Raw genomic sequence first — 27851 nt, forward strand, 5'->3', positions numbered from 1 at the left:
ATGATGATGATGTTGAGGAGGGTTTTTTGAATGAGGCGGTGCTGTGTTTTTTCAGAGGCAACGAGATGATTGTTTCGTTTTTTTATGCCTTCCAGTAAGTTGATGCCAATTTTGCCAACTACCTACTTTCAAGCTCCCGAGACAAGTGGGCCAGTAAATTGGGTGATGGTTATTCGTCCTTCCTGATTCTGTACCTTTTTTTTTGATCCTCCCGCTCGCTTTTTAGTCGCTTGTTTTTGTGTAGTATTCTAGCAAGACCTCGTTGGGTTTGTTTTTGTTTTCCATAAAACTTTTCCTTCCGTCAACGCAAACCGGGAATCAGTCCAAATGGCCACACAGGTCAAGTTACCACCGGTTGTGTGAATGAATATTCAAAATCCGGCACACGCTTGGTTTCATCAATCATTCTGCAGTCATAGGCCGATTTCGGTTGTCTAGCATTGGCCTTCCATCATCAATTCCGGACATGTTCGTATGATAAACAAATTCAACTCAGAGTTCTGGTAAAGCCAAGACTCGTGAAGTTGTAGCGCAAATGACCGTGACTGAGAATCGGATGGTTTTGATACGTCCAAGGAATCTATAATGTGGTAGTAATGAAAACTACATTTAGTTTGTCATCCGACAGCAACTACTTAACATAAATATACATTTCTCGTCAAGATGAATAGCTTTTGAATGATAAATGACCTTGAAGAATTCGATGGAGATTGTTTTGTGAATTAGAAATGTTACTGTATGCTTATCGAACTCAGTATAGAAGAACTCTGAGATTGTATGACATTTAAAGTGTTTCATTATTGCTTTCTTTTTTTCACTCAGAGCTCTATTAAGCACTAGTATTTCGAACTACCTCAAACTTTATTGTGGAGTGAGAGCTCTCCAGATTCCTTACCGTACGGTGATGTTCACATGCCTTTGCTGCCCATTTGAATGTGTAACCAACAGGAGGAACCGAAAAACTTTGACACCAACTCCTGGCATCAGGAATGTGGCTCGCAAGCGGACAAAGTTTTGCCGCATTACCGACATCGTCCATTACGCTGAACCAGGGGTTAAAATATTCAATACAACGCGTCAGAAAATGGCTTCCGGGCTTTTTCGGGCTATGTAATGTTCCCATCTATAGTCTTCCCGGACAACATCATCGTGTTGCAGAGGGCACAATAGAGATTTTCCCGCATTACCGAATCAGTATATTTTGTCTCACAGTGGTTCTTCAGGAAGTGAAATTCATGTTTTGCCTTTTGCTTCTGGGAAACATAATTTGGTTATACTCTGCTTTTTGAGCTTCAGTCACGCGTGAACGGCAGAAGGCGAAAATAAGTCTCTTCAAGACTCCCAAATGAGCAAACCCAAAGTTTGTAGGAATAAGGTATTTTCACACGAGAATCTCTCTTCCATTCTGCAGACACTGCCAGTTATCCAGGCTGCTAATCTAACTAATTTCTCTTCCGGCACGTATGTTATAATGATGCGTTTTCCGAATAAAAATAAAAAAAAAACCTCGACTCGATTGTCAGCAGCATACATGACATGGCAATGGCATTAATGGAATAAACTTTTCAAGGAGACAAATTCGACACCAAGCTGCCTCCCACACAGAAATGGAAGCCTCACACCGAGCTAAGCACCCAAAATTTAGAGATTATTTTCCGAATCTTGTTCACGGAAGAGTGAAGGCATTCCTGTCTTGGCAGCCTGTCTTTATATGGCACACAATGAACAGTCTGTCGATGGCTGCAAATAATAGATAAGCCTTTGGAATTTACTGTCGGCTGACAGCGAGCCTGGTAGGGAAAATTAATTATTTTAAGTAAAATAAATGTCACATTGTCGCATGCTAAATATGGGTTCTATGAGAAAACAATTAGTTACACTTGAGCGTGATATGTTTGTGTCAGGGCTTGTTGTTTGTCTTTCCTTTATTTTTATACAAAGACTTTGCTATCATTGAGACCTTTTAAACTGTTTGCGTCTTTTGAACTTTCCAACCATTATTTCGACCAAATAACTTTTGATATATTGCTGATCCTTCAAAGAGCTTATCCATGTATTTCATCAGAACTTTTGCTTGTCATAGTTTTTTTAACCAACTTCGTTTTCAAAGACCTTTAAGACATCTTTTGTTATAACAAAGCACTGTGGTCATCATAATTCTGGGAACAAATCATACTTATGAAAACCCAAAAACAACTTGTCGAAAACACTAACGACCTTCGATGTGACTGGCTCAACATTTGGTCATTATTCTCAAAGTTTAAGCATTTGAACACGTGTTTCATTTCTCCGGTACGGTACGGACATAACAAATTGGTTTCGTTTTTGCCTCGGCACACCTGAAAAATATGAAGTTGAAAGCTTCTATGATGTACCCAAATGAATTTAATAAAACAATTGTGGACAATGCGTTGGAGATGTGGTTTTTGTTTCTTCGGTGTGTACGTGTCAATAATGTTACTGAATAATTTTATTGTTCTTGAGGCTTCATAAGATGAAAAAGTTCTTATGAAACTATACTAAATTTTCGAAAAAGGCGTAAGCAACGAGATGAAGATAAAATCAACTGGATTAAGTAAAACAACTGGATAAAGTAAAAAGTTTCTCATTAAATATAAGTGGCGAGCTAAGCGAAACAACATATTGTGTTTAAGTTTTACCTTACAAATGTTTAATTAATAAGTGAAGGCAAAACCGAACTATTTTTGCGCAGCATCGTTTCGTTAAACTGAATAATAATAGTAATTTGCGAGTTAACAATTTCACGGAAGTGTCAGCAGAATCATCATTTTTGCTCTAGCGAAATATGACAAACTCCACCATTAGGCAAACGAGCAAAGTAAGGGAAATCCTAAACCGGTACACCAACTCCGACCTTTACCATCAGCTAATAGGATAAAATTCGAGTAAATGTTACCAGAAGAAACAAAAAACGATGCAAGTTAAACATGAAAAAACACCCTAAACATGATCCTTTTTGTGTTTCCGCCAGAGCGGGTCGCTTGCTAGGAACGGAAGTTCAACGAACATGAGACGATACTGGAGGCTTTTTTGATTCGCCCCTTCCCCCCCGCACCCATGCACGTCCTACTCAAATGATTATTATAACTCACTTTAGCCGATTGTGAGACGTAGTCGAGAAAATGACACGTTTCCCCGTCGCTGGAGAAACCCGCTCGTGTCGCAAGGGAGCCATTGATAACATGGTTCAGATTCGCCAACCTTTCGCAGGTCGCTACACACACACACGCATGTATCCGGTTTGATCCTTGAACGTTCCTGGCAATAGTATAGTCAACAGACATATTTTTGTAGCCTCCAACATCATCAACGGCATCGTCAGCGTCGGCGTTGTCGCCTTCGATGTTGTCGGAGCCATCTGGATTGTGGGAAGGCTCATGGGTTCATGGGCCTCATATCAGGCCTCAGTAAGGCTTAGAGCGCGTCTCGGTTGCATATCATGTTCCGGAAAAGGAGGAGAGGGTGACATTCACCAAGGGAGAGTGGATTAGAAGCAACAGCAACATGAACATATTTTGTCCCGTCCTGTATCTTGCGGTAACCGAAAATATGGCTCAAAGTGTATGAAATGGGGATCCGCCCTTTGAAACGCTGCCAGACGATCCATACAAACTGCCAATATAACGAAACCAATCCCTTTGGAGGGATCCGCCTGTCTTCTCTGGTGTGATTCTTCAAAACAGCCGGTTTCTGGTTGTTCAAACAGACGAGCTTTTTGACGAGACGAGAAGCGCTATGTTTTGAAAAGAATAAACTGGAACAAACCATGCAAGTGGACTATCGGACAACAAAACAAACAAACAAACAACTGTCACAAACAAGGGCTTCGTGAGGACGTGAAACAAGCTTCTCCCACCATATACGAAACTGCTAGCCGCGTTGAAAGATGGTGCTCCATCGTTCAAAGCTCCGGGCGTGTGCCAACAGTTTCATACAAATATTTCACTTAGATTAGAATGTCAAGCGTCGAGTAAGTGCGTGACGATGACGTTCTAAATGTTGCGGCGGCCTTGTCGATCTACTTGGTGAGATTTTCCTCCTTTTCTTGTGGGTTTTTCTCTTCTGAGCCATCTCGCAGTACCTTGCAGCCGTCCTACTAAGCCGAAAAGTTAGATACGCAGTTCCAAGAACATGGATTAATCAGTGTGGAACAAGCTTTATATCAAAGTTTGCACTCCTTAGCGAAAGGTGCAAAAGTTCGAAACCCCACGGAAGTTTAATTAGTTTCGCGCGGAAACAAGGATCAAAGTTTTTCGACGTTAGTTTGAGTGTGTTGTTTTGCATTATGAAATGATCATTAGGGCTAGTCAGAAGTCCTACAAGAGCTGCTGAGTAGAAACCATGCACAATACATCTTGTAATATTTTTCGAAACGTACAATTGAGAAGATAAAGTCACTTAAATGATAATTATTAAATACAAAACCTTTCATTTTTATAGTTGAACGACAATGATTTTGAAAGTTTTCCTTGTAAAAGAAACGGACAATTTTGTAGTTTTACATGCATCAGCACAATTCTATCGAAAAAATGTGGCCTCATCATCGAACCGCTTGTGGTTTGCCAACGATCGAGTACAATGGAATCAACAATTGGTTATTACGTGGAAGCCGATTATGTCGAAAGCACATCGGTGGAATCGGAGCGTGGCGCAATTTTTCCACCTGGCAAGCTCGTAAATGGTATTTTGTTGTTTTTGGTTTTTTGGAGATGGAGTCATGTATCCAAGCGGAACTGTGGCCTCTTACCATCAGGTAATTTCGGGGTAAACTGGTACCGTTCAATAGCAATCTTTTTAAGGACTTTCGTCCTGAGCCGGGGGTGTTTTTTCTCGGCTTCAGTAACTGGGAGGATGTACCTTGGGAGTTGGAAGGAAATTGAAACTTTACTCGAATCATCACGAGCATCGGTTGATTAGGTCACGAAAACGATGCCAAATTCGACGAAATTGGGCAAGTTGTTGCCGAAGGGATGATGTGGTTCCAGAAACGCTCAGCCTGATCGGTAAAATGATTCGGCGTAAAAACGGAATTGTTTCCCTTTCGTTACCATCGCAACGGAAGAAAGATTCAAACAATGTTTTTTCGGGTTTTGGTTTTGACGCGAAAAATTATTGTGTTTCTAACATCAAGTAGTAAAAAGAGGGAATAATTGAATATCTTTTTTAAAGGGGTTATTTACGTGTTTCATGAATCTGCTCTCGATGTAAAGAATGCACCGAATACAGACGTGATACTCCTGGGCCACGCAAAACGACTTTATCACTTTTTCGCAATGATTCTTGCAATAAATCTTCAAACTTTTCTCGGGCGCGAACCTGCCAGAAACTTTTGACCGTTACTTGCTCTTCGGTGGTTGATCGGTGAAGGCAGAAAGTAAGAGCACACAAACGTCTTACTTTGCAGCGACCTTTCACTGAGGACGGGTAATTAATCATTTGGTATGAAAACAGTGCAACAGTCGATGCAAATAGAAATCTTGCAAGATGTAGGCCCAACTATCGACCTCTGGTGAAAGTTTTGTGCATTCGAAGTTTTGTCTATTTGTCTACTATGGTTGTTTTTCTTTTGAAAAACATTGGAAGATGTTGGCGAAATTTTGAGATTAAAAGCATGGTAAAAATTACTAAACATTTCAGTCTAGTATTAATTTATTTCTTAATGTTCTACCAATTGAAGTATCAATTGCAAAACTTATTAACAGTATGTGCGTTTTTGAATGATGTCCGAACTTGAAAAATGCTTCCTTAAATTGGAATCGTTTAATTATTTCTGAGAAATAGAAAACCGTTCGTAGCATATTTGCTCCGAAGGATGCGATCCGATCCAAGCACATTTTCTAGAGACGATAAAAAAGCTTTCAAGAAAATGGAATCCCTCTTCCGGTTCACCACCATTCGATCGATGATGGTTTCCTAAAACTCGGAACGATTCATTCCATCACAACATGCCGAATCAAAGGCCGTAGAAATACCGAAGCGTGAGAAGAAACGGATGCCTTCCTCGTGGACGATTGTAGGATATTTCTCCACGAGTTATATTATTAATTTTTCTTCTACGCTCGTCCGCGGGCGTGCGGTCAACTGTCGTTACAGCTTTCCACGTCTATACCAATGGCTCCGAGCGCCAGGCGGAGGAGGTCTTGTCGGTGAAATACGAGGACGGACGGTGGTCGAAGCCGTACTACGACTGCGGAGGCGGCAATATCTGGATGCTGACGTACACGGTGCCCTTCTTTGGCTACGAGAATGGAACGTACTTTTTCAAGTAAGTCGATGACAAATGATCGTATATTTTTTTTCTTTTATTTGTTACTTTACCTAGAAGCAAAAACACTGGTTCAATAAAAACAACGCGCGGTGTTAGAGACGAAAACCAAGCAATAGAGTAGGACCAAGCTATGGTCAAACAATAATATGATAGAAGCAGAACTGATTTTAATCATATCATTCTCAAAGGAACACAAAAGAATTCGAGAGCCCAACCAATTAGCTGCCCAAATAACAAATTTGCACAATTATTTGCACTGGTAGCAATATATGCCTCCGAAGTACAGCTCACGTGCCATTGGCTAAATTTTGGCTAAATTCCCGGAAACGACAAGCCATTATTAATTGGGGCCGGATTGCACATAATTGTCGAGCTTTCAATTTCGACCACTCGTCGATTGGTGCGTTGCATCCAGCAGAAGCAAAATACTAAACCTCCAATGGCTTTCCGCGAAATGTTGGTCTACTGGAATCAGCAGGACTCGTGTGTTTTGGCATTTATGGCAGAAATATTTGTACCGATTCTTCAAACGGTCAATAATGAGGCATCGATGGCAGGCCGTCGTGCTTGGCTATGTTCACCGATGGCTTGTGCTGCTTTCATCTCTTACCGACAGCAAGTTCTAGCTGTTCGAGGGCACAAAAGCACACCTCGAATCCCGGCCGGATCCAATTTGATGGCGAATTGTTCGGAAAGGAAGAAAAATCGGTTCCATTTTGGGGAAAAGGTACAAATCGAGCTGAGCAACAATGCATTAAATGGAGAGAAATCGGAAGGGTCACCAGCGCGGGGTGTAGATCATGTTGCTGAAACGGAGCCAACTGGTGTCCGGGATGGTCCGTTATTTTCCGTTCCTATTGTTCGGGTTCAGCTTTCCCGAACAGCTTTTTCGGGAATCCTAACCGGGAAGCGCACACTCCACGCGTCACGAAACTCGAAATGAAGCGTGCTGATGCAGGATCACGGAAACATAATGCAACGAAACTTCCCGAAAAAACTCCATAGGGCGCTTGTTCTAGGAAAATAGGCGCTCTACCCTGGAAAAGGCATGAAAAGAGATGAATAGAAAACAATGGGAAAGCAACGGATAGCTAAGAAGCATAACTATTCTCGTCCCGAACCCTCAAATGACCAGGATCGGTGTGGTGTAGCTTACTTGTGGTCTGTCAGGCATCATCGACCACACGATGTGCTGCTACCGTAATGGGATTTGATTGAACGAGCTTTTACTCTCCTCAATCTTCGCTGTCTACAAGCCCACCTTCAGGAAAAAAGAGGGACGGATAGACCTAAGGCACAATTGATGGTGAAAATTAGGAATAGAATTTGGCTTCCCAAGGTGGAGCATTGAAATAAAAAAGGCGGTATCGACTTTTCGAACACGAAGCTAATAAAAACGACCATGACTCCGTCACACTTTTGTGGTTTTGGTTTGAAGGATCTCCCAAATACATCAGTGCCCACCTACATCACCATCCCTTCAAGTGGCAAGGACGTGCCACGCAAGTGAAAATTGATTGCGGTAATTTCGGTTCGCCTATTCGGCGTCCGAAACAACGAGACTTCGTTTTTCTTTGCGCTCTTCACGATGGACGCCGGTAATCCTGGCTAATGGCCGACTTGTTGCGGTCCTGGGAATGTCATAGGCATGGAACCCACAGGCTTTACGATTGATGTTACAGTACTTTATCGTTCGGTCCGCCAGTTCAGCTCTCGAACGCCCTTGAGTTTTGGGCACAATCTGAAGGACAAACGAAAAATGTTCGTGGACTTCGTTAGTACGTCAAGTATCGTAAATCACTCATCGTTACATCATTGACCAATGAATTTGAGCTGCATTTTTTCTTTCCTTCATTGATGTAGAAAGAGTCTGAAAGATATCTGAAGAGTAGGGCTCAGAGAAGGAAGCTTCCCTTGCCAACAAGTAGCATAAATGAGAACCATGTAGTGTGGAATTAGTCTTGGGTTAAAACAAGTCTATTTACACCAGTTCTCTACCGGCCGATTATACTCTGGCTCTTGAACATCATGCCAAAACGACGATTCAATGGGATAGATATATCGTGTTGTCGTCGAAAAAGGACTCAGAAGCATCTCGACATCTCGAGCAGGATTGTTTCCATCGAACCATGTTCAACCAACTAGCTTACACTACAACTTCCATTCCGGTTCTGTGACGCTCTTCATCGTGTTGGTTTAGGTTTTTGTCTGCAGGGGACGATAATTAACATCGGTCTGTAACTCTTTGCTGTTGGGGGCGTGCGGTAATCCGCTTATCTTTAATTTTCTTCCAACGTATCATAAATCCTGCCCACGATGCGATTAACAAAAGCGCTCCCAAAAGGGCTCTTTTCGATATATGCGTAGCACGTCTGCGTGCTCGGCTTGCTTTCAGGATGCCAATTGCTGTTCATAAAGAACAAGAACGAATTATTCGAAACAAGGGTATTTTAACAATATTCCTAAATCAAAAGGACCCTTTTCAACGAGCAATTACATGACCTATCATTAATCAAGGACCTTATCGAGACGATCGATCTTTGATTCATCGCGAAAAGGCAACCTCAAAGTAGGCGTAGAAGCAAACCTGTTGTTGACTCGAGCATCCCGTCGAACACTGATTATGATTCTCCATATCGACTCACACGCGATGCTCCATCATTCCCCTGGAGACTAATTATTTGACGATAATTAATAGTTTTGGAAATGGAGAGGAAAATCGATCCATTTCCTTCGGTTGTTCGATCGTAATCACCGGTTGCTTGTCGTTATCGATTGAAAGTTGGTCCTTTTCAAGCTCGCGAACTCATAATGATTAATTGTCTGTGGACAGAACGGAAATGTTTCGCTGTTGGTGAAATTTGCTGTTATCAAGCGGTATCTTTTATTGAGAAACTTTGTCCATACGTGGATACCGGAATATCGGGAAAAGAAATAGAACTGATATGCTACTCCAATTTCAAGGCGTTGCTTAAAGTGTTATTTCGTTTTGGTTAATGTTCGTTCTGAGCCTTATTGAAGCAGTCAATGAGGTGGTTTCTAATAATTTTCTATGCTGATCTACATTGTTTTATGCTTCGTTTACCCTTCCTTTGTCGTATAAATTTTCGTTTGATTTAAAAGAACGCTGGTTAAACAAATCATAAGTTCAGTCGATGTCCTACGTCAGTTCTACGACTTATTGAAATCGAAAATATAATAAAAGAAACTATGACCTCTGAATTTCTTTCTTCCGGTTAAATGAGGCTCGGAAAATGAAACAAAAGTGCTGAACCGAGCAATAACGCTAACGATAACGCCTACAGTCCCATCGTAGGTTCGGCTTATCGCTATCTTTATTGGAACAAGAAAAAAGAAATAGAAGATCGACTAAATAGCAAGCGCACAAAGTAGTTCGCCGTCTGTTGGTGAAGCTTCTGGTCGAATTCGCAGAAAAACCAGCACCCGTTCGGGTGGCTTCGAGGGCGGAAAACTTCCATCCGGACCAGTTCCCGCACGAGATTACTTTCACTTATTAACAGACTTCCGTGTCTCGTGGGAAAAGTCCGCCCGTTTTCCTTTCGCCGTGCCGCTTCCTCTCATCTTCCACGCTCGACCAAACTTATCCTTACACTCTTGCCCACATGATGGAACGTCTCGTCTACCCTTCATCCTTCTGCCCCGCGCCCACAGCCATTTGATGTTCAATTAAAAATCAATGAGCGACAACTTAATAGGATTACTTTCTGCCGGAATCGTCAGCGGACAGCGCCATTCACAACAGTTTCATCACTTCCGATTAGGACGATGTCGGTTGCTGTGTCTTCGAGGCCCCGCTTCTCAACTTTGCGCTGTTGTTTCTGTACTGCCCCCTTCTCTTCTGTTTTCCCTTGCATCAGATTAAACTTTAGCGATTGACAGCTGAGCAAAGCGCCCACACCAAACGCCAAACACGAGCCAATTGTAATGTTGACCAACGCCCTTGTGAAGAAGGAGACAGGCGGGGCGTTTTTCCGCTTCGGGAGTTTCCGTCTAGTTTTTCTTTGTGAGTTTCTTTCAACACTGCGGCTTATTAAGGAGAATGGCGGCCAGAGCCACGTGGTTGTGTTTGCCTTGCTATCCACTGAGTTGTAGCAGAGAAGAAGTTTAGCCAATCATTTACATTGCAAGTGCAAAAAAATATTGTGAAACGTAGAACATCTTTAGTTTTCATCATTTGAAAACTCTTTGAATTATGAGACATTTCAATTACCTCCAAAGAAACTTGACTTTTTTCGCGTTGTAATCTTTACCGTATTGTATGTTTAAATTTATGATAAATCCAAAATGAAACGAATATTCATCATACTTCTTTGTTTATTGCTAACTTTACTTGGTTCTGAAAAAAACCTTCCACCGGGATGCCGGTTAGCTCGGGAACCATTAGCCGTTATTTAAATTTATTGTATCGTTACTGGCCTGATTCAGTGCGGCTTCCGGTGACGGTAATGGCGATCGAATAAAGCCAATATGGACCCGTCGACCGAACTTTACTCGCTTTCCATAAACTGGCAGTAACCGGCCCAATGTGGTCTCTTACTTTTTATCTTCATCCCTCCAGGGGCACATCTGGAATAGATATCGATTTACGGCGTGTCGACATTGATCAATGTTCGCAGAAGAACTCCCCATCTGGAGCGCCCCAGCCGCTGAACATTTTCGCCGGCACGGACAAATGCAAGCAGCGCACGACGGAGGTAAGTCCATTCTGGTTTGTTGCGTTCTTTTCACTTTCTCGCAGAGGTTTTCTTTTCCATCTTCACAATGGGCATCATGCAGTAAATATTGGTATAAAAGTATCCATGCTTATGTCAACATTCATACAAATCCATATTCGCTAAAGTTTGTTCGTTTGATATGTTTTTTTTCATGCTTATGATTTTGATATGTATAAAAAGGCTAAACGAAGAATGTAAATTTGTTGGAAGATGGAGACGCCTGGTAGCCTACGAAGTATAATGGAGGCGCATGGTACCTCTAAATACTAACTACGAACGTTTTGAAATAAGAAGATAATTTACTTCTTCAGGATTTTAGTTAACAAAATATACACATTTTTTTGTTTTTAGTAGCACAATACATTTTATTTTTTTTAAGCCATATTATTTAAAAGTTGACTAGTTTTGAAAACATATCTTTGCTTGTTCCTGAGCGTCATTTTGTACTTAGCTGCAATATTAATGTTATTATTATAAATAACACAAACAACGGTATTTCAACCCAATTCCCAAGAAATACCCACTGTGTATCCCTCTAACAGAGACGGTGTTAGGAAGCAAGCCAATCAAAGTGAGAGTAAAGTTCCTTTTACGCCATTTTCGTTTTGCTTCTTCACGTCTACATGTAATAAAGCTTCAAATACCGCCTGCCAGAAAGGCCAGAGCGAAGCGGTCTAATCTAATTTCCGCTCACGAAACAAGATGGCCCTTACCCTTATCCCAATCGCAAACCCATGTGCGAAAACCCAACGCAAATAACGTGTAAATTCAACCCTAGTAACATTTTTATGGGTTACGAAAAGACCAACGATTGGCGACGTACCCAAAACGCAAGCCCAACACCCTTCGTTATGAGTTCTTCCTTCGTTCACCGTTTGCGAAGCTGCGGGGTCATTTTGTGTTCAGAACAGACGCGTTTGACTCTCGTATTTCATTTTGCCTTTTTTTTCGTTTTTCCTACCATCGACACAGGCTCCTTTTTGGAACAGTTTTTTTTTTCGTTTTGGTTTTCCAACGAAAAGGGAACAGGAAAACAACCGGAAAATTCGTTGGCATACGTAAACTTCGTAAGTGAGATGTTGAGTTATGGCACCACATTAAAGTTGCAAAGTGATGCATCCGTCGGTGTATGGCGCTTTTCAGGCAATTTATTTTTCTCCGTTTTCCATTTCTCTACGCACCCTTCCCAGCGTATTTCCCTTCATACGGTTACCATCCAATGTTTTGCAAAGGGCCCTTATTGAAATGGCGGGCAGTGTACAAGAGAATGCAAAAAATCTCTGAATGCGATAAATTTTCATTGCTTTCATTAGTTTTAATTAAATTGATGCTGTTTCAATGTTACTGCCCTCTATCTACCGTTTCTATCTGTCCTCTTTCCGCGGGCCTTCATCGATGTCCGATTGTTTAAGGATGAAATTTTATTAGCCATTTAATTATTATTCCCCTCTTTCACGGTTTCTAAATATGTTTGCGAGGTCTTTCTATCGAAAGAGGTTCTTTGTACGTTCTTTCTCGGTTGGGTTCTTTTTAGGACCGTTCATGAATCGAAGATATGTCCGCTTTTTTATTAATTGAAAGTATCCTAATCAGTTGCGTTGGTATGTTTCGATTTTGTCCTACTACATATTAAAATTATGAAAGGAATAAATGAAATTCTACTTTGGTTCCATTGTATAAAATCATTGTTCATTCGATTAATTCTATATTCTTTTCATTGTATCCATTAGTGCATTCCTATTCCCGGGCTAGGTTTTCGTCGAGGATCGTATCGTTGCATTTGCCGGAAGGGATACTACTTTCCCGACACCACGATCGAGCAGAAGTACTTCAATGGGAGCACGTTGGAGGAGGAATACGAAAAGCTAATGCTGGTACGGACAATAGAAACCAAATGCTCAAAACACAGCACAGGACGCTGAATGTAGGATTTCGTTATATTTTCAGCACGAATACAACACCTACAGTGTTCCAAATACGTACGAATGTTTGCCTTGCGCCGAAGGATGTGACTTCTGTGAAGACGCGTCACCGTGTGTGGCGGCACTGAATTGGCCGATGCGCACATCGATCCTGGTGCTGGCTTGTGCCGTCATCGGGCTGCTTCCACCAGCCGCCGTTTTCACCTTTAAGTACCAACAAGTGAAGGTAAACCGTCGTGTGGAAAAATAACCTCGGGATTTTGTTTGGATTTTATAACTGGAAAAAAACCATTTGATTAGCTTTTACGGGATGCTCTTAGCATTGAGTCACTTTGTTGACTTTTTAGTTGACTTCTTAGTAGAACAGTTTTCACGTAAAATTGCAAGTATACTACTATGTCAGAACGCACGGAAATTTCACATAATGATCAACATACAGCTTTTAAAGCTACCTACTAGAGTGCGGATTGTACGTGTTTAACTTTTCCTGCGAGAAGATGAAAATCGTTTTCAACGATCGAAATCGTCAAAACAATTTCCTCCATAATACTTAACAAACAAAGCTAATAACAAGACTCCGGGCATTCAGCCAAACCTTCGAAGAGCAGTAACAATCCTCTATTGTATATATGTTTGCCTCACATTGGAAAGGAATTTGTGTGGGGTTTCGTGTGGGATCGTTTTTTACTCCTTCGTCCATGTACACATTCACACCCAAGCATTCACTTTACCATGGTTTAAATTCCAACAATTATTTGTTGGAAATCCGCACAAAATTAAATTGCTGCATTTCGGGTTCTCAGGCAAGGGCTGACCAAATGTCGTTTCCACTTTTCATCAAGCTCTTTCCCGTTTCCGCTTGCCTCGTTTCAGGTCGTCCGTGCCGCAAGCCCGGCGTTGCTACGGGTAATTGCGTTGGGTGCATTTTGCATTTATTGCACGGTAAGTTTTTCGTTTCCGTTTTTCGTACTGCTTACCTTTTTTTTGCCTTCTTACAATTCATTAGCACGCAAGTTGGGTTATGTTTCAATTTAACCTACATACACAAATACCCATGCGCTGTTTCCGGTTGTTGTGCTTTCTTTGCTTCATACTTTTACACTCACTGAAACCATGGATGTACTCCGTGCGAAAGATACATTAATCTTGTTGCTTTCCATTGGCATTGGGATTTTTGTGGATGTTGAATTTGTTCCCTGCTTTCAACTGCAGCAATTTGTTACGTTGCTGCTAAACCCGTTCCGTGAATTTGTGCTTGGCTCGGACGAGCGGTAGTCATTTAATTCCGCTTACTTTACTTTTTATTTTACCATTCTCTTCATTCATTTTCCATTTAATTCTCCTTTTAAAAAATCGTTATCGCGTAAATTGACTTCCAATACCGTTTTTCAATGTGCGGAAGGGAAATCGATAGTAATTCCATTGCAATATTCAATTCCATATTTCTGCTTACGAATCGCGCATGTATTATGCGTTGCCTTTGCTCCAGCGAAGTGCAATTTTATTTTAATTAATGTAATGTATCTCCCTGTTCCGTAAATAAAATTGCACTTTGAGAAAAACTTCATAAAAAAATTCGTAACCAGTGTAAGCCAAAGGTAAATTTCTTCCTTCTGCACACTGTTTGAACCATTCCGACAAGTTGCAAATTAGGGACAAAATGTTGCAGCCCATAAATAAACCCTCGGTGCATCGAAATGAAATGCACGTGACTGGAATGTAATAATACCTCGCAACACTTGCACCGCCAGGCTAAGCTAAAGCCAGAGCTTCTGGGAAATTTTCTTTCGGGTTCTTTTTGTACGGTTCAGACACGCAGCAAATATTTGCCCGCTTCCATTCCGCCAACCATTTCGCTTCCCCTCTCTTTGGTAAGTTGATTCGGTACGAGAATCTTCTGACCTAGTCTGCTGGTCAGCCCACCAGGGCGGATCGACGTAAATCAAAGCTCTGCAGGCGTACTTTTCCGACTTTCCACCCATGCCTTCCGGTGAAGCGTACTTTTCGTAACTTGGCTGAAGCCGTCGGGGTGAACAATTTTTCGTTTCGTATTTTGCTTTCACTTTTCGCCGGAAATAATTCGCTGAATTCACCAACTTCACCAGACAAGGCCGCGGGAGTTTTCCTGTTAACCATTACGAATGCCTTCACCCACAGCTGCCACGTGACCGCAGGCAGAATTTCTGAAATTTTTACAAAACTGCTGGTCAAACAGAGGGAAACGAGATGAAAAAATTCTAATTTCAACTTTCCCCAAACACTTCCCGGATTCGCTAATTACGTTTATTTACATACAGAACTTGTGTGGATGTTGACCAACCGGACCGTAATTCCATTTTCGTTCACTCAATCTTCCTATTAGCCGTATTTTATTTTCCTCTCCTTCCACATCACTAACTAACGATTTTTTATCTCTCTCGATACCATTTTCACCGTTCTCAACTTCAATAACGCCAACAGTCGGTGGTGATGTACCCGCCTCCCTCACTGTACTCCTGCACCGCCCGAATATGGTTGCGGGAGATTGGTTTCTCTTTAACGTACGGTGCACTGATGTTAAAAACGTGGCGGTAAGTACTTTTCCTCAGTTTTTTCATAATCTTGTATGAGACTCGAATATTGATGCAGTTATATTTATTTATACAAAAGAGTGGCCGTAATACATCAACATAATATAACATACTGTTTGCCTAATCTATCTCTTAACTATTTAAACTCGTAGCGATACTAGGCTCAACTATTTTAACTCGTGAATAGATAACATTATTTACAAAAGTAATATATTACACAAGGCTCAACGTGACACAAAATAAAAAGAGAAGCCAATCATATTATGCTTTTGCTGAACAGAACATGGATCAATACGAGACTTGTATGTGTGCTTGGCTTGTCTTGGCTTCAATTCTCAAACCCCCAACTCATCTTTTCACGCACCCTTTTTTATGCTTCCTTATAATATTTCTCTTCTTCGCAACCAACAGGATATCGGTCATTTTTCGCGTCCGTTCCGCGAAGGCAGTCAAGATAACGGACGCGTATCTGCTGAAGCGGCTCGGAGTGCTCTGCGGTTTCGTCGGAATAGCGCTGCTCGTTCGCACGCTGGTCGCGCCCCCGGTCGTGATTGTTGGCCGGACTGCGGACAACCTGAAGGCTTTCCTGTGCAAAACGGATTGGTGGGATCATACCTTCACCTCGAGTAAGTAGCCTTTCATCCAACCCGCTTCTTTCTTTCACGCCCCGCGGTCAGCCTGCCCTCAGTTTTCCGAGATTTCCATTTTTCCATCCACCAAGCGGATGCTCCAGCGGCAAGGGTTAATGAGTTACGGCGATGATCTAGTTGGTGGATTAATTAAAATGTTTTCGCCCGTTAAATTGGCTTTCTACGCGGTGGTGCGTGGAAAATGGTGTTAGGCCCACCATCCTTTTCTTCTCGGTTCGATTTATTTTTTTCCTGGCTACTTGTTTAAAACGGCCACTAACTTCCAATTACAAGCGGTCTTTAATTAAACAGTGAAAGTTACGACTGTCTTGAGGGTATAAAAACGGATGTTTGAAGAGAAAAGCTTTTGCACGGATGCGTTTTGTTTAATACAGACAAATAAGTTATAGTTTGCGGGCTTAATGGCACTGGGCTCTTTGCTCTCGGTTTTATGACCGTTTTGGAAGATCCATTTTCATATTTCTGGTATGTTGGAATGGTTTGAATATGTTGCTATTTTGCCCACCCACAGTATAATCATTTGATGTATCCATTGTGTAAGTTGTTTCTTGGCAAGGCTCTTTCTTCTTTCTAACTAAACTTATTTTAAACTTCTTTCTAAATTAACTTCTATATCATAAGCACACAGTCTTCCATAACATTTAATGAATGCTTCGTTCATCTAACTTTACCTCTTCTCTAGAACTTTTTTCAATCTTTTTGTTCGTACTGTAAAATTGGAGCAAAGTTTCTCTTGGCGAAATCCTTTTCCCTTTGCACGAAAACTTTCATTCATGTGAACCGTTGGTTTTCCACTATTCTACACCAGCTGCTAGTGAGGAACTCTTATGGAACTGATGCATGTACAGGAAAGAACCGCTTGACTACGTTACATTTTTCCGGCACAAATTCTGCAATGCGCTGGCCTTAATGTATCCACTATCGCCCCGTAGAGAATGGTTTGTGCAAGCAGTGTGTCAAGAGCCAAATTACTAGCACATGGTGCAGTCGAAAAGACGCAGTTTTATTCCTCACCTTGTCTCCTTATTGGGCTTTGTAATAATGCACCCATGAGTTGGTTTTTTTCGTGTGAAGTGCATGCTGTTATTGAACTTTTTGTACCTCCTTCCGGTGGGAACCATATTGCCGAACAACAGAGCAGCACCGTGTTCCGGATATAGTTTGCCGGAGAGCCCGGTAGTAAATCCCGAAACTAACCCTGGATAGACTCACCTGCTCGCAGAAACAGCGGCACAAACTGCACACCACTCGAGCATGCTGTTAGGAAAAATGAGGAAATGAACTAGATGAATGAATGAAAAAGGCTGAAAAGGGTACTGCTAGTCAAAAGTTTCAGTCTTATGTTTATATCAGACTAAAACGTTTGCGAAAACTAGAGCACTAAGGTTCTTTGAGCTGCTGACTCAATAGTGAATTCGTGTTTTTGTAAGCAATATTTATTAGGAAACTTTTTAACGAACTTGTTTTTTGCCCTTTTCGGGACTCCCTTGAAAGGGCGTTTGTTCAACTAATAAAAATGGTTTATTTTACCGACCGAAACTGGGCAAAAATATGTTTGCCCTCCAGAACTTTTCCGCGGGTAATCCGCTACCGTATACTCATCATAAAGAAAGCTTCATGTAGTAGGGTACATTGTAATACCATAAAAAATAGAGGTTAACGTGCTATAAGTTGTCTATATCGTATCTTTATTCTCTTTTCCAACCGTTCGACCTTTCGACTCGCCGCGGTCCGACCCGATGGAACGTGCTGGCTTTTCCGGATGTCGTCGGTGCCGCTGATATATGACCGTAAATGAAAACAAAACATGACCAAAAATAAAAATGTGTACATAATAAAACCCCCAAACAACGCAACATTACACCACACTTTCGCCGCACATGTGACGGGACGCGCGGATCGATCCTGGATGGATGTCGTACTCGTGTCCTGTCCTCCTCCAGTGGAAGTCCTGTTCCTGGCATGGGGCGTCCGGTTGTGCATCATGGTGCGGAAGGCACCGTCCGAGTTCAACGAAAGCCGCTTCATATCGATGGCGATCTACAACGAGTTTCTTCTGACGTGCTTCCTCAACGTGTCAATGTGAGTATATCGTAAATAAACACATGTGTCCTTCCATCGGCATTGAATGTATTATGAGCCCGAGAGGTTTTGTTCACTTTTGTGGTGTTCATGGCGAGTAGTTACTTCCGGGAAGCGAATGGAATATCGGATATTGAGTTGTGCTAGATTGTTTGGTGACCTTGCTCATCGAGGTCAATCGGGATCGATGACAAAAACATGTTAACTCTTCCAGCGAACCCATGAAGCTGTATCATATCCGAAGAAGAAAATACGCGCAATGTTTTATGACAACTATGTCATATTATATTCCCCAACAGCCGAACGTTTATGCCGTTTAGAAAATCGGCCTATGAGCGACGTGGCACCTTTAACGGGCAGGCGTGACCAAGATGGTTGTTACGCCTAGAAAGAAAAGCAAGAAGAAGGAAGAAAAGAAGAAAAAGCTATAATAAAGTAATCCAAAGTGCAAAACACATGACGATGAAAACGGAAGTATCGTATGAGATGTAACTGTCAACAAACCTCTGCTAAATTTAACAAAGAAAACGGATACAAAAAAGACTAAAACACATTTCATTGAACACTGAAAAAATTACAAAAACAAGCAGAACGAAAGCAATACACATCAAACCAAAACGGCCGATTGAATATTTATTTGCGGATCGGTCAATGTTCGCGGCATTCGCGTGCAGACACCCAAACCCAGGAGGGAATCGAACGCCATTCAATACGTATGAATATTTAATGAAATGAAAGTGGTGCAATGAAGTGAGCTTTACAAAGAAGGGAAAAAACGCGAGCGACTAGCAAATGTTGAGATTATTTATGCATTCAACCAACTCCCGTTTCACTATCAACCAAGCCAATATGCAAAAGGGAGTGTGTGCGTTTGGCTAGAGCGAAGTAACATCCTCTGTCCAGCAGAAAAATGCATATTTTAATATGGAAATCATTATCCTTAAACACTTCACTTGTCATCGAATCGACTTGGGGATAAAAAACAACCGTATCATTTTACTGTTCAGCACAGGAAATGCAAAAAACGACCTCAAGGCGTAATATCCGGAGCAGACACATCTCTGTGGCCGGATGTGCAGGCAGATTGCTACAATGAAAAGGCAAGCACGTTTGCCAATGATGTGCCAAACGATGCTTTTTATCGTTGATCAGTCGTTTTTCAGTGAGTTCAATCCACTATCCTTCGTGGAATGTTCCGGTTACATATGGTTGGTTTATCGCCACCGTATTGCGGGTCATGAGAGTTCCGATTCGGTTGCCTTTGACGTAAAACCACAAACGTGCACTGACGCACACATACCGCGTGTCGATATTGCATTCTGTGGTGAATTACCCTATTTTTCTGACAAGCATGGTCAGGATCATCGATGTCCTCGGGTTGATTACTGGTTGCGATGTCGATTGGTCTCATTAAAACCGCCAAGATAATACTCAAAACACTTTGATCTATTTACAAAAGTAAATGTGATGTGGAAAATCGGACGGAAAAGTCACCCTAAACCGAGACCAGCTGGCTTGTTTGCATTCGTATCGATTTGTGCATGTGTTGAGTTTATGGATTAGAAAGCTCACTAGAGCTTCACCACCTTCTATCGACCTTTTGGATGATGGGTTTTTAATGTCCATCCTTAACTTGCCCCGACTATCTTAACGCATCGGAGACATTGCGGGAGGGAAGAGGTTTGATGGTTTTTCACCCCGCTTTCCCAGCGCTCGCTTTTCTGTCCTTCCCTTATCTTGCGTCTGCATTTACTGTTAATGGCTCCAGCGCGCCGGGTTGTATGGATGGACCGTGTTCGAGTGGTCGATCGGCCGGTCAGCCTGTCTCGGTTTGGGTTCGGGATATGCAAATAGGATTCGTTGAAATTCAAGGCGAGCGGTATTTATGGACCAATGTTTCCTTTGCCTTCCACTGGTTACGCGGACGTCGGGAGGACATGGAGTAAACCGCGCTCGACCAGCATATGATTAAGGCACAAGTGAGTGCTACAGATGCAGCTATACTTACCCAAGGTTCAACGAAAATGGCCTTCAACCGTTCCGATTTATTGAACTTTATGATGGAAAAGTTTATTGGCTGCTCTTGTGTTTTACGTGGTTGATTTGTTAACCATGTTCACCTTGTTTTCCACTTTTTGAATTTTCACCAAGTATCTTGTTAAGTGTTTTGTCATACTTTCTATTTTGCTAAACATATTGTTTCTTCAATTTACACAAACAAATTCAGATTTCCGTGCAAATGCAGCCTATTTCTCTAGTAAGATAGCTCTCATTTTCAAATGTCCAAAACTACGTTCATGTGCCTCGAACCTGAACGATTGCAGACTTTATCACTGATTCTTCAATCTAAGGGAACGAGTTGATAATTCGAGAAATTTCTGCACTTTTTCATACGCCCGTCATACTAGACATAAGATGACCATGGAAACTCATCCAATTTGTCTCGGATTGAAGAGGTTTCTTGTTTATTTTATTTTACTCTTCATCAGATAGCCACCATAACTTCTAGTAGGGAAGATTTTTACCAAACTCTTTGCCACATGCAATAAATAGAATGGTTGCCTTCAAGTGGATGGTTTAGAATCCGGGTGTTTTGATTCAGTCGAAAAAAGGTGTTGTTGATTTAGGAAATGGAGAATGAAACAACGCACACACGTAAACCCACTTGAATGCCCACCCACTAACCGGATAAGATGAAATATTGTCTATCCTGTGAAAAGTGTTTGGATGATGCGGTGAAAACGTAACGCATTTCTCCATGACAGAAAAACCTTACTAAAACAAACGAAACATGGTGTAAAATAAATCAACCTAGTTGGCGGATGGCTTCAAGCGGTTCTGTCACGTCAGCCGCAAAAAGTCGGTCCCAGGATAATAAATCGTGCCAGCTAGTTCGCTGTAGCATTCGGTGCTACCAACATTGAGAGGGTCATTTGTGAGCTCCATTTCTTCAGAAATACATCTTGCGCGGGAACAGCATCATTAGAGAGCTGAGACGTTTGTCCAAGAAGTACAATTGGTCAAGCGAATAAAGTGTACTGAACATTGCAGCTAAATGACAAAAAATGGAAAAAATATAGTAATAAAATATTCAAACTACTTCCGAAACAGTATATTTTGCTCCTTCCAAGTAACCTTGTAGCAAATGACGATCATTAGATGACGTCTGAGATTCCGTGGCACTAACGTTGAGTTCTTTGGTACGTAAAGAATCACGGTCAACATAATTACCAAGTGATTCTAGTATCGTAGTGATTGAGAATGGTCTTCTACATGAATTGCAAGTATGTAGAAAAATAATCCACAAGAGATTTTCAATTTTGATCTGTAATAAACTGAAATGGTATACCATTGAACATCTTTCCTGGAAAAAGTGTTAACACTTTCAACAGCAAAAGTCACCACATAATCCTCAAGCATGCTGGGCACGTCAAAGAGTAGCAATAATAGAGAAAGTAAAAACAATCGAGATTTTCCACCAGACCAACGCGGATGATAGTGTTGACGGTCATTATACTTTCCTTCGTACTTGGACGCCTTTGCGCCATTCCAGTGACCGGAAGTGATCATCATTTTTTATTCGTCCCTTCGCTCCACTCGACAGCTCCTTGTGGCAATGTCCTGTTAATGTTTTACACTGGTCCATCTAGCTGGTGATATTTCATTCGCAACTTGGCTGCCGGCGAAATGTCCGTTTTGCTTCTGTGCGAAACTTCTTTGTTCCCTTTTTGTAAGCAATAGGACAATTGTTTCTTCTTTCAGCTCTATCTATTTTCATTCGTGCCGTTCCATACTGACTCCGGTTTTTCTCTTTCACCTTTCCAATTCTCTGCCCGACAGGTTGTTCCTGCAGTCACCGGCTAATCCCGATTTATTGTACATCATATTTTTCTGCCACACGCAGCTTACGGTCACGCTACTGTTGGGTTTGATTTTTGGCAGCAAGGTAAGGAGAACTCATCGGTCATCCATTTATCCGGGGATATTGCGGCAGGCTTTTGCTGTCCTTCGTTTCTCTCATCATCATTCTGCTCAACCCAACTGGAAGCGAATTGGGTTATGCTTCAGCGAAACGAGCTTCAGCTGACACCTTACCTGTTTTGTTTTGTTTTCTGTGAATCCATAAAAGAAAGAATTCATCATCCAAAAATACAATTGTTTATGATTTATCTCTAATTCTTTTTTGTCGCATCGCACTGCTGATGACTTTCTGCCGAGATAAACTATTATTTTTTATTTTTCTCAATATTACTTCGCTGGTAGACGACCTGCTTAAAATTATTTACAAAATACTCAAGGATACAATTTTTCCGGTAAAATTTCGAAGTACATAATGATTGCTAAACGTTAAACATATTTTAGGCTGATTTCATTTTACTTCATTTTAAATATCTTTGAAGGGAACCCACTTGTAATCGGTGTTTCATTTTGGTTACATTAATCTGACTTTCAGGAGTTTTAAAACATAACAAAACTTTATGTACGGAAAATTTAAAATAATCAAATACACTCACCAAAATTCCCACAAGAGAATTTGTGCCAAAAGCTTCTCAAAACATTCAACCTTCAACTAGACCCTCTTCATCGGGAGATTCATCAAAACCCTGAATCAAAATCCAGCAAATATATTTTACAAGAACTGTCGACCGAAAAAATTGGTTTTAAGATGAATTCGCAATCAAGACTTTCGACATATCTACTACCCGAAACGCTTCCCAGTGTTCTTCGCTGAATTCAGACCGAATGCCTAATTCGATTCCTTGTAAATACCGTTCCCGTTTACATTTCCTGCTCTCCATTCTATTTCCCGGCCAGTTTTACAACTTTTCACCCGCAAAGAAAGCTTTCCTCCTCAATACCTGTCGTGGTGATTTGCGTCGTTCCGGGAAACTTTTACCGCCCCGTCTTTTTCCCCGGTGTCATTCACGATTACTTTCTTTCTTTTGGGAACGGATTTTCGCTTTCTCTTCTATTTGACCCGGTTTTTTCCTCTTCTCGATCAGGTCTACCTGGTGTTCCGTGGAGGTGGCAAGCATCAGGACGATCAGACCGGGCTGGGCATCAAGCCATCTGGTGCTAAATTTATTAGCCGCTCGCACGGGCGAACATTTGCCAACGCCAGCAGCGTCACGACGTCTACCGCCCAGCTCGGAGGCAACATGGGTAAGTACAGTATGCTTCGGTGGAACAGCGTCTGTCGGACAGACGCCTCGGACAAATCCAAGAATGGAAAATACATGCATGTGTGTGGGTGAATTCGAAGCAAAGGTTAAAGACCAAACTCAATGTTTGGGGGTTGGGTCTAGAATTTATCGAATCCTGTCGACAGCCAGTGCTAGAGTATTGGATGCTCACAGCAAACCACGGCATGCTGTTCCGGAAATGTTCGTACAAGTAATCAAGAACCAGCAGACTAGTTGTGGGTGCCCGAGTAGGGAGAGAAAAATAGAAGAATAAGCTAGAACAAGCAACAGCCTCAGTGCGTACGATGTACCCTACATAGGGTTGATTTTTTACGAACATAGGAAGTCCTTCCTGCGGGACATTGAGGTGGACAGATTCCACTTTTTACAACGCCACCGGGACCGATGCAGCAGGATGCCAGATTGTTTTCGTTTCATTAAATTCAATTTGGAAAATTATTTGACATACGGACCGGAACCACTCGGAGCGAGCTGTGGGGGTATGTGTGAGGATACCAGGCTAAACTAGGAGCTCAATTTATCAAGCAAAGGGGTGCGATTAGCAAGGGGAAAAAGTACGGTCGAGTGAGGACAACGAAGAGAGAGCAGACAAAAAAAGAGCAGAAAATACATTGTCGGTCACTTTCGCTCCAGAATCCAAGGGAAATAGAAATTTGCTCGAGTTTCCTTTCCGTTCTATCCCCATTGTATCCCTTTGGTGTGGATTTTTCTCCAACGGACCCTTCTATTTGTTCCGCATGAAGCAAATAACGGAGCAAACCAATTACACACGAACCCGAGGCAAATTTCGATAAATCACTTTTTCGGAAAAGTTGCTGCAGTGCAACGGCCATAAAGCGAACAAGCCGAGGGTTCACCAGGATACATCGGTCCAATTTTTCGTACATAGACTTGACTTTTTTTTAGTGGAACGGCTGGACACCACGTTCGCATCTCGAATCGACCAACCAAGTGCGTTCAACAGCTCCCTAAGGGCGTTCAACACAAGAACAGAGGTTGATAAAAGCGAAAGGAAAGACTGGAAGTGCTTGGAGCCGGGATGATGACGAGGCACTCGAATCCCGGATGATGAATGCAGTAATGGGCGGTCGATGGTTCGATTCCGCCCCCGGGATATATGCCCTTTTGGACCCCTCTCAACCCCCTGGGGCTCCACCAGACCATGAATTATCGCTATCACATTCCGCACTCGATCAGAATGATCGATCAGCTATTTTCATTATCACTCCATCGTGCCAACTAGCAACTGGTAGATGAAATCCGGAAGCCCTTTCCGAAGTCCCACAGCCCCAGGACCATTCCCTTTCAAGTGTGTTTGGCTGGAATTGATTGGGTCAGTAAAAATAAAAAAGAAACCCAGCCATCATTTTTCCGGAAGGGTCACACAGGAGTGGCCATTTTCCTCACCGCCACTAGCAATCCAATTATGTTCATCCGGATCGCAGAGAAGGGACGAAGGAAGAATTTTTTGTCATATTTTATGTCCGGTTCGATAAACGACCTAAATTTTATGTGGCCGCATAGAAACTGCATTCGCTTGTTCGGGCTAATAAATTATCAAAAATTAGTTCATATGGTCACGTTTTGAACGGGCAATGTGTTAAATCAACTCTATCTAATTTTATAACTGCTGCATTAAACTAAATCTAAAGCTCACAGTAGATCATAGTAGGGCAAAGAGAAAGGGAAATCCAAACCGAACACTTTTACACCGAAGAAATCGAGAAGGAAAATAGAGAAATGTTCTTTTATTCTTCGTCTTAGATTTCTAGGGTAAAAAAGTTAACTTGGTTGTACAAATAGATACATGTTAAAATACGTTCAATGAAACAAAAAAAGGCACATTTTATGTGAAGACCTTATATAAACTAAATCTGAAAAATCAATTAAACACGGTATTTTCTGACTTATGAAAACTTAAAACATGGAGCTACATTACTCAGAGTATTAAAGCTTTGACGCACCTCAACACACGTAATTCATGAGTCCTTCTACCACTGTTTTAATTTTCTCCAAAACCATCAGTTGGGTCCGCAGACGAGCTATCGGATGATGAATCTTTAATAACCTTCCTCTGCTCTTATTGCCACCCTTCCCCTCCACAGCCAACGAAGGTCGCCTGACGGAGACGGAAGCGCTGGAAGAACTGAAGCTACTCTACACTCAGCTCCAGCGGTTGTACGAACGTATTCCGCAGCGTGGCGCCGCCATCCTGACCGTCTCGAGCCTCATAGAAGCCTGCCGTAGCACTTCACTCCGGCCCCCGCCGGCCATCGGTGCCCCAAGTCCACTGAAAGCCATCCAGACCGACGGTGGACCGACGGTGGGCGCCGCAAACTCCGCATCACCCTCAGCTGCTTCCGCTGTGGTCCGACTGGACAAGAGCACCAACACCAACACGATCGCGACCATTCCAAATGGCCAAATTGAAGCTGGTGGTGGTGGAGGTGGGTTAACCATAACCACACCCGTCGCAACCGGTGGTCCGAACGGGATGCTGCCTTCGCCCACGCGCATTACCATCACGGACGACACGTCGGACGATGGGAGTGGGCGGCAGGAGGAGGGCGAGCGACGCCAGACGCAACGAGAGGCCCGGTCGATCGATGGCAGCGACTTCCGGCTGGACCATCAGCAGCTCCAGTGTATGTGCAGTGACGGCGGGGAAGCTCTCTACGATGGGGACGTGGCCGAGGGTCGCCGTTGCACCTGCTGCTGCACCTGCTGCGCCTCGAACCGGTCCTCCGGTAACCATCGACAGCAGCAGAAGCAGCAGCACCGGCGCAATGATAGTGTGATAAATTATTCCAACAGTGCAGTCCAGCTGGCTAATGCTGGCAGTACGGTTAATTGTAATTGTAAGATAAGTGCAGTGAGCGACCGTTCCGGTTCCGGATCCGGGACGGCGGGCCAGTCGGTGCCATTGCGAACCGCCAAACAGCACAACTCGGAGCTGGTGCTGAACTGTCAGTTCGCCGGTGTGGGGAATGTTGCACCGACTCGTTACGACCACCAGAACCAGCAGCAGAAGCAGCATCAGCATCCACCGCAGCATCAGCGTGCCTCCAGCACCAGCGAGTACAGTGAGTTCAGTACAAAAGCTTTCGAATCTTGTGATAATCTGCTACATCAGCATCAACACAACCTCCACCACAACCACCACCAGCAGCAGCAGGCGCCACACCAGACACAACCGACCCAGCAGCAGCAGCAGCAGCGCCAACGACAAACTTCCAGTTCCGGTGATAGTTTAGATAATCATGCGTCCTACGCGTCGGGACGGGGTGGTGGGGCGCGCGGTGCGGAGGGGACCCTCGCTCAACTGTCACCATCGCCGGCCACAGCCACGGGACCGGCGACGGCGGAGGACGAGAGAGCGGCCGCCGAGGCGACACGGTTGGTGAATCTAGAAAAGTTTAACAAATTGTATGCCAACAATAGCAGTAGGATAGATAGTCTCAAGGAGCACTTTCTCATGCGAAACGCACTCACGACGGCCCTGCAGAACCTGGAGAACGAGAACCGGTCGCGGGGTGTGGCGCGTGGTCGGTTGAGGGAACCGTGCGGTGAAGCACCAGAACCGGAATCCCGTGTTTCCGGTGCACCGGTGGAGCTGAGTGCCTCGAAGGTGGACGGGTCGGAAACCGGCGGGTCGGGGGTTGACCGACAACTGTCAACCCCCTCGGCGGAGGGGTCCGCGGGTGTCAAGCGAATGGAGGATGGAGCAAGTAGAGCTGTCAACGCCAACAGTAGCACCACCAGCAACAACAGCTCCAGTAGTAGTAGTAGTAGTAGCACCGGTGGCGGAAGCACTACCAACTCACCAGGAACGTCAACGGCCGGTGAGGGAGGCGGTGCTCTTGGCAACAACACGGAAGCACCCAGTTCCGGTGGAGGGAAGAAGAAAAAATCTCCCGAAAAACGGTTAGTCATCGATCTGAACGATCGCTCCAAATACACCGAAGAGGTGTCGGTGTGAGTGGGTGGTAAAAAAAACTTTAACGGACGGAACCGGAACCAGAAGCAAACTTTTATCCAATCGTAAACATTGTCACGGCGGAGAGAAAGACAAAACTAACGTAAAACAGAACACCCCAGCAACAAAGTCACACAGACAAAGCACAATCAAAAACCTTTCCTCAAAGTGGCGATGAAAGATGGCCGCAAGAGGAATGGCCGACTTTCGGAATGGACAGTATCGCTTATGCTCAACAAACTTTACCCGTTTGGCAGATTTTTATGGTAAGGAAGATGATATGAAGTTGGAGTTCATGGATTTTTTTGTTTATTATTTACGTCGCTGCAATAGCTGTCGTTGTTGTTGCGCTGTGCAGTGTTTTAAAGCCTCACAAACTTTATTTTAAAACAAAACCGTTGATAGATGATTGAATAGTATAT

General features: G+C 42.9%; 1 protein-coding gene across 1 annotated transcript in view; it reads left to right on the top strand.

Moving 5' to 3' along the window:
- The window catches only part of LOC131265230 (uncharacterized), a 38368-nt gene extending 10936 nt beyond the window's left edge, over positions 1-27432 (top strand). The window contains exons 3-13 of the mRNA XM_058267491.1: positions 6115-6286; positions 10869-11004; positions 12756-12899; positions 12973-13173; positions 13821-13889; positions 15408-15517; positions 15929-16143; positions 18111-18249; positions 22090-22195; positions 23253-23412; positions 25559-27432. Of these exons, the coding sequence (XP_058123474.1) occupies positions 6115-6286; positions 10869-11004; positions 12756-12899; positions 12973-13173; positions 13821-13889; positions 15408-15517; positions 15929-16143; positions 18111-18249; positions 22090-22195; positions 23253-23412; positions 25559-27432 (3326 nt within the window). The remainder of the gene's footprint in view (positions 1-6114; positions 6287-10868; positions 11005-12755; positions 12900-12972; positions 13174-13820; positions 13890-15407; positions 15518-15928; positions 16144-18110; positions 18250-22089; positions 22196-23252; positions 23413-25558) is intronic.
- The last annotated feature ends 419 nt before the right edge of the window (positions 27433-27851 follow it).

This window comes from Anopheles coustani, chromosome 2 (genome assembly GCF_943734705.1).
Source record: "Anopheles coustani chromosome 2, idAnoCousDA_361_x.2, whole genome shotgun sequence".
Taxonomy (NCBI): Eukaryota; Metazoa; Arthropoda; class Insecta; order Diptera; family Culicidae; genus Anopheles; species Anopheles coustani.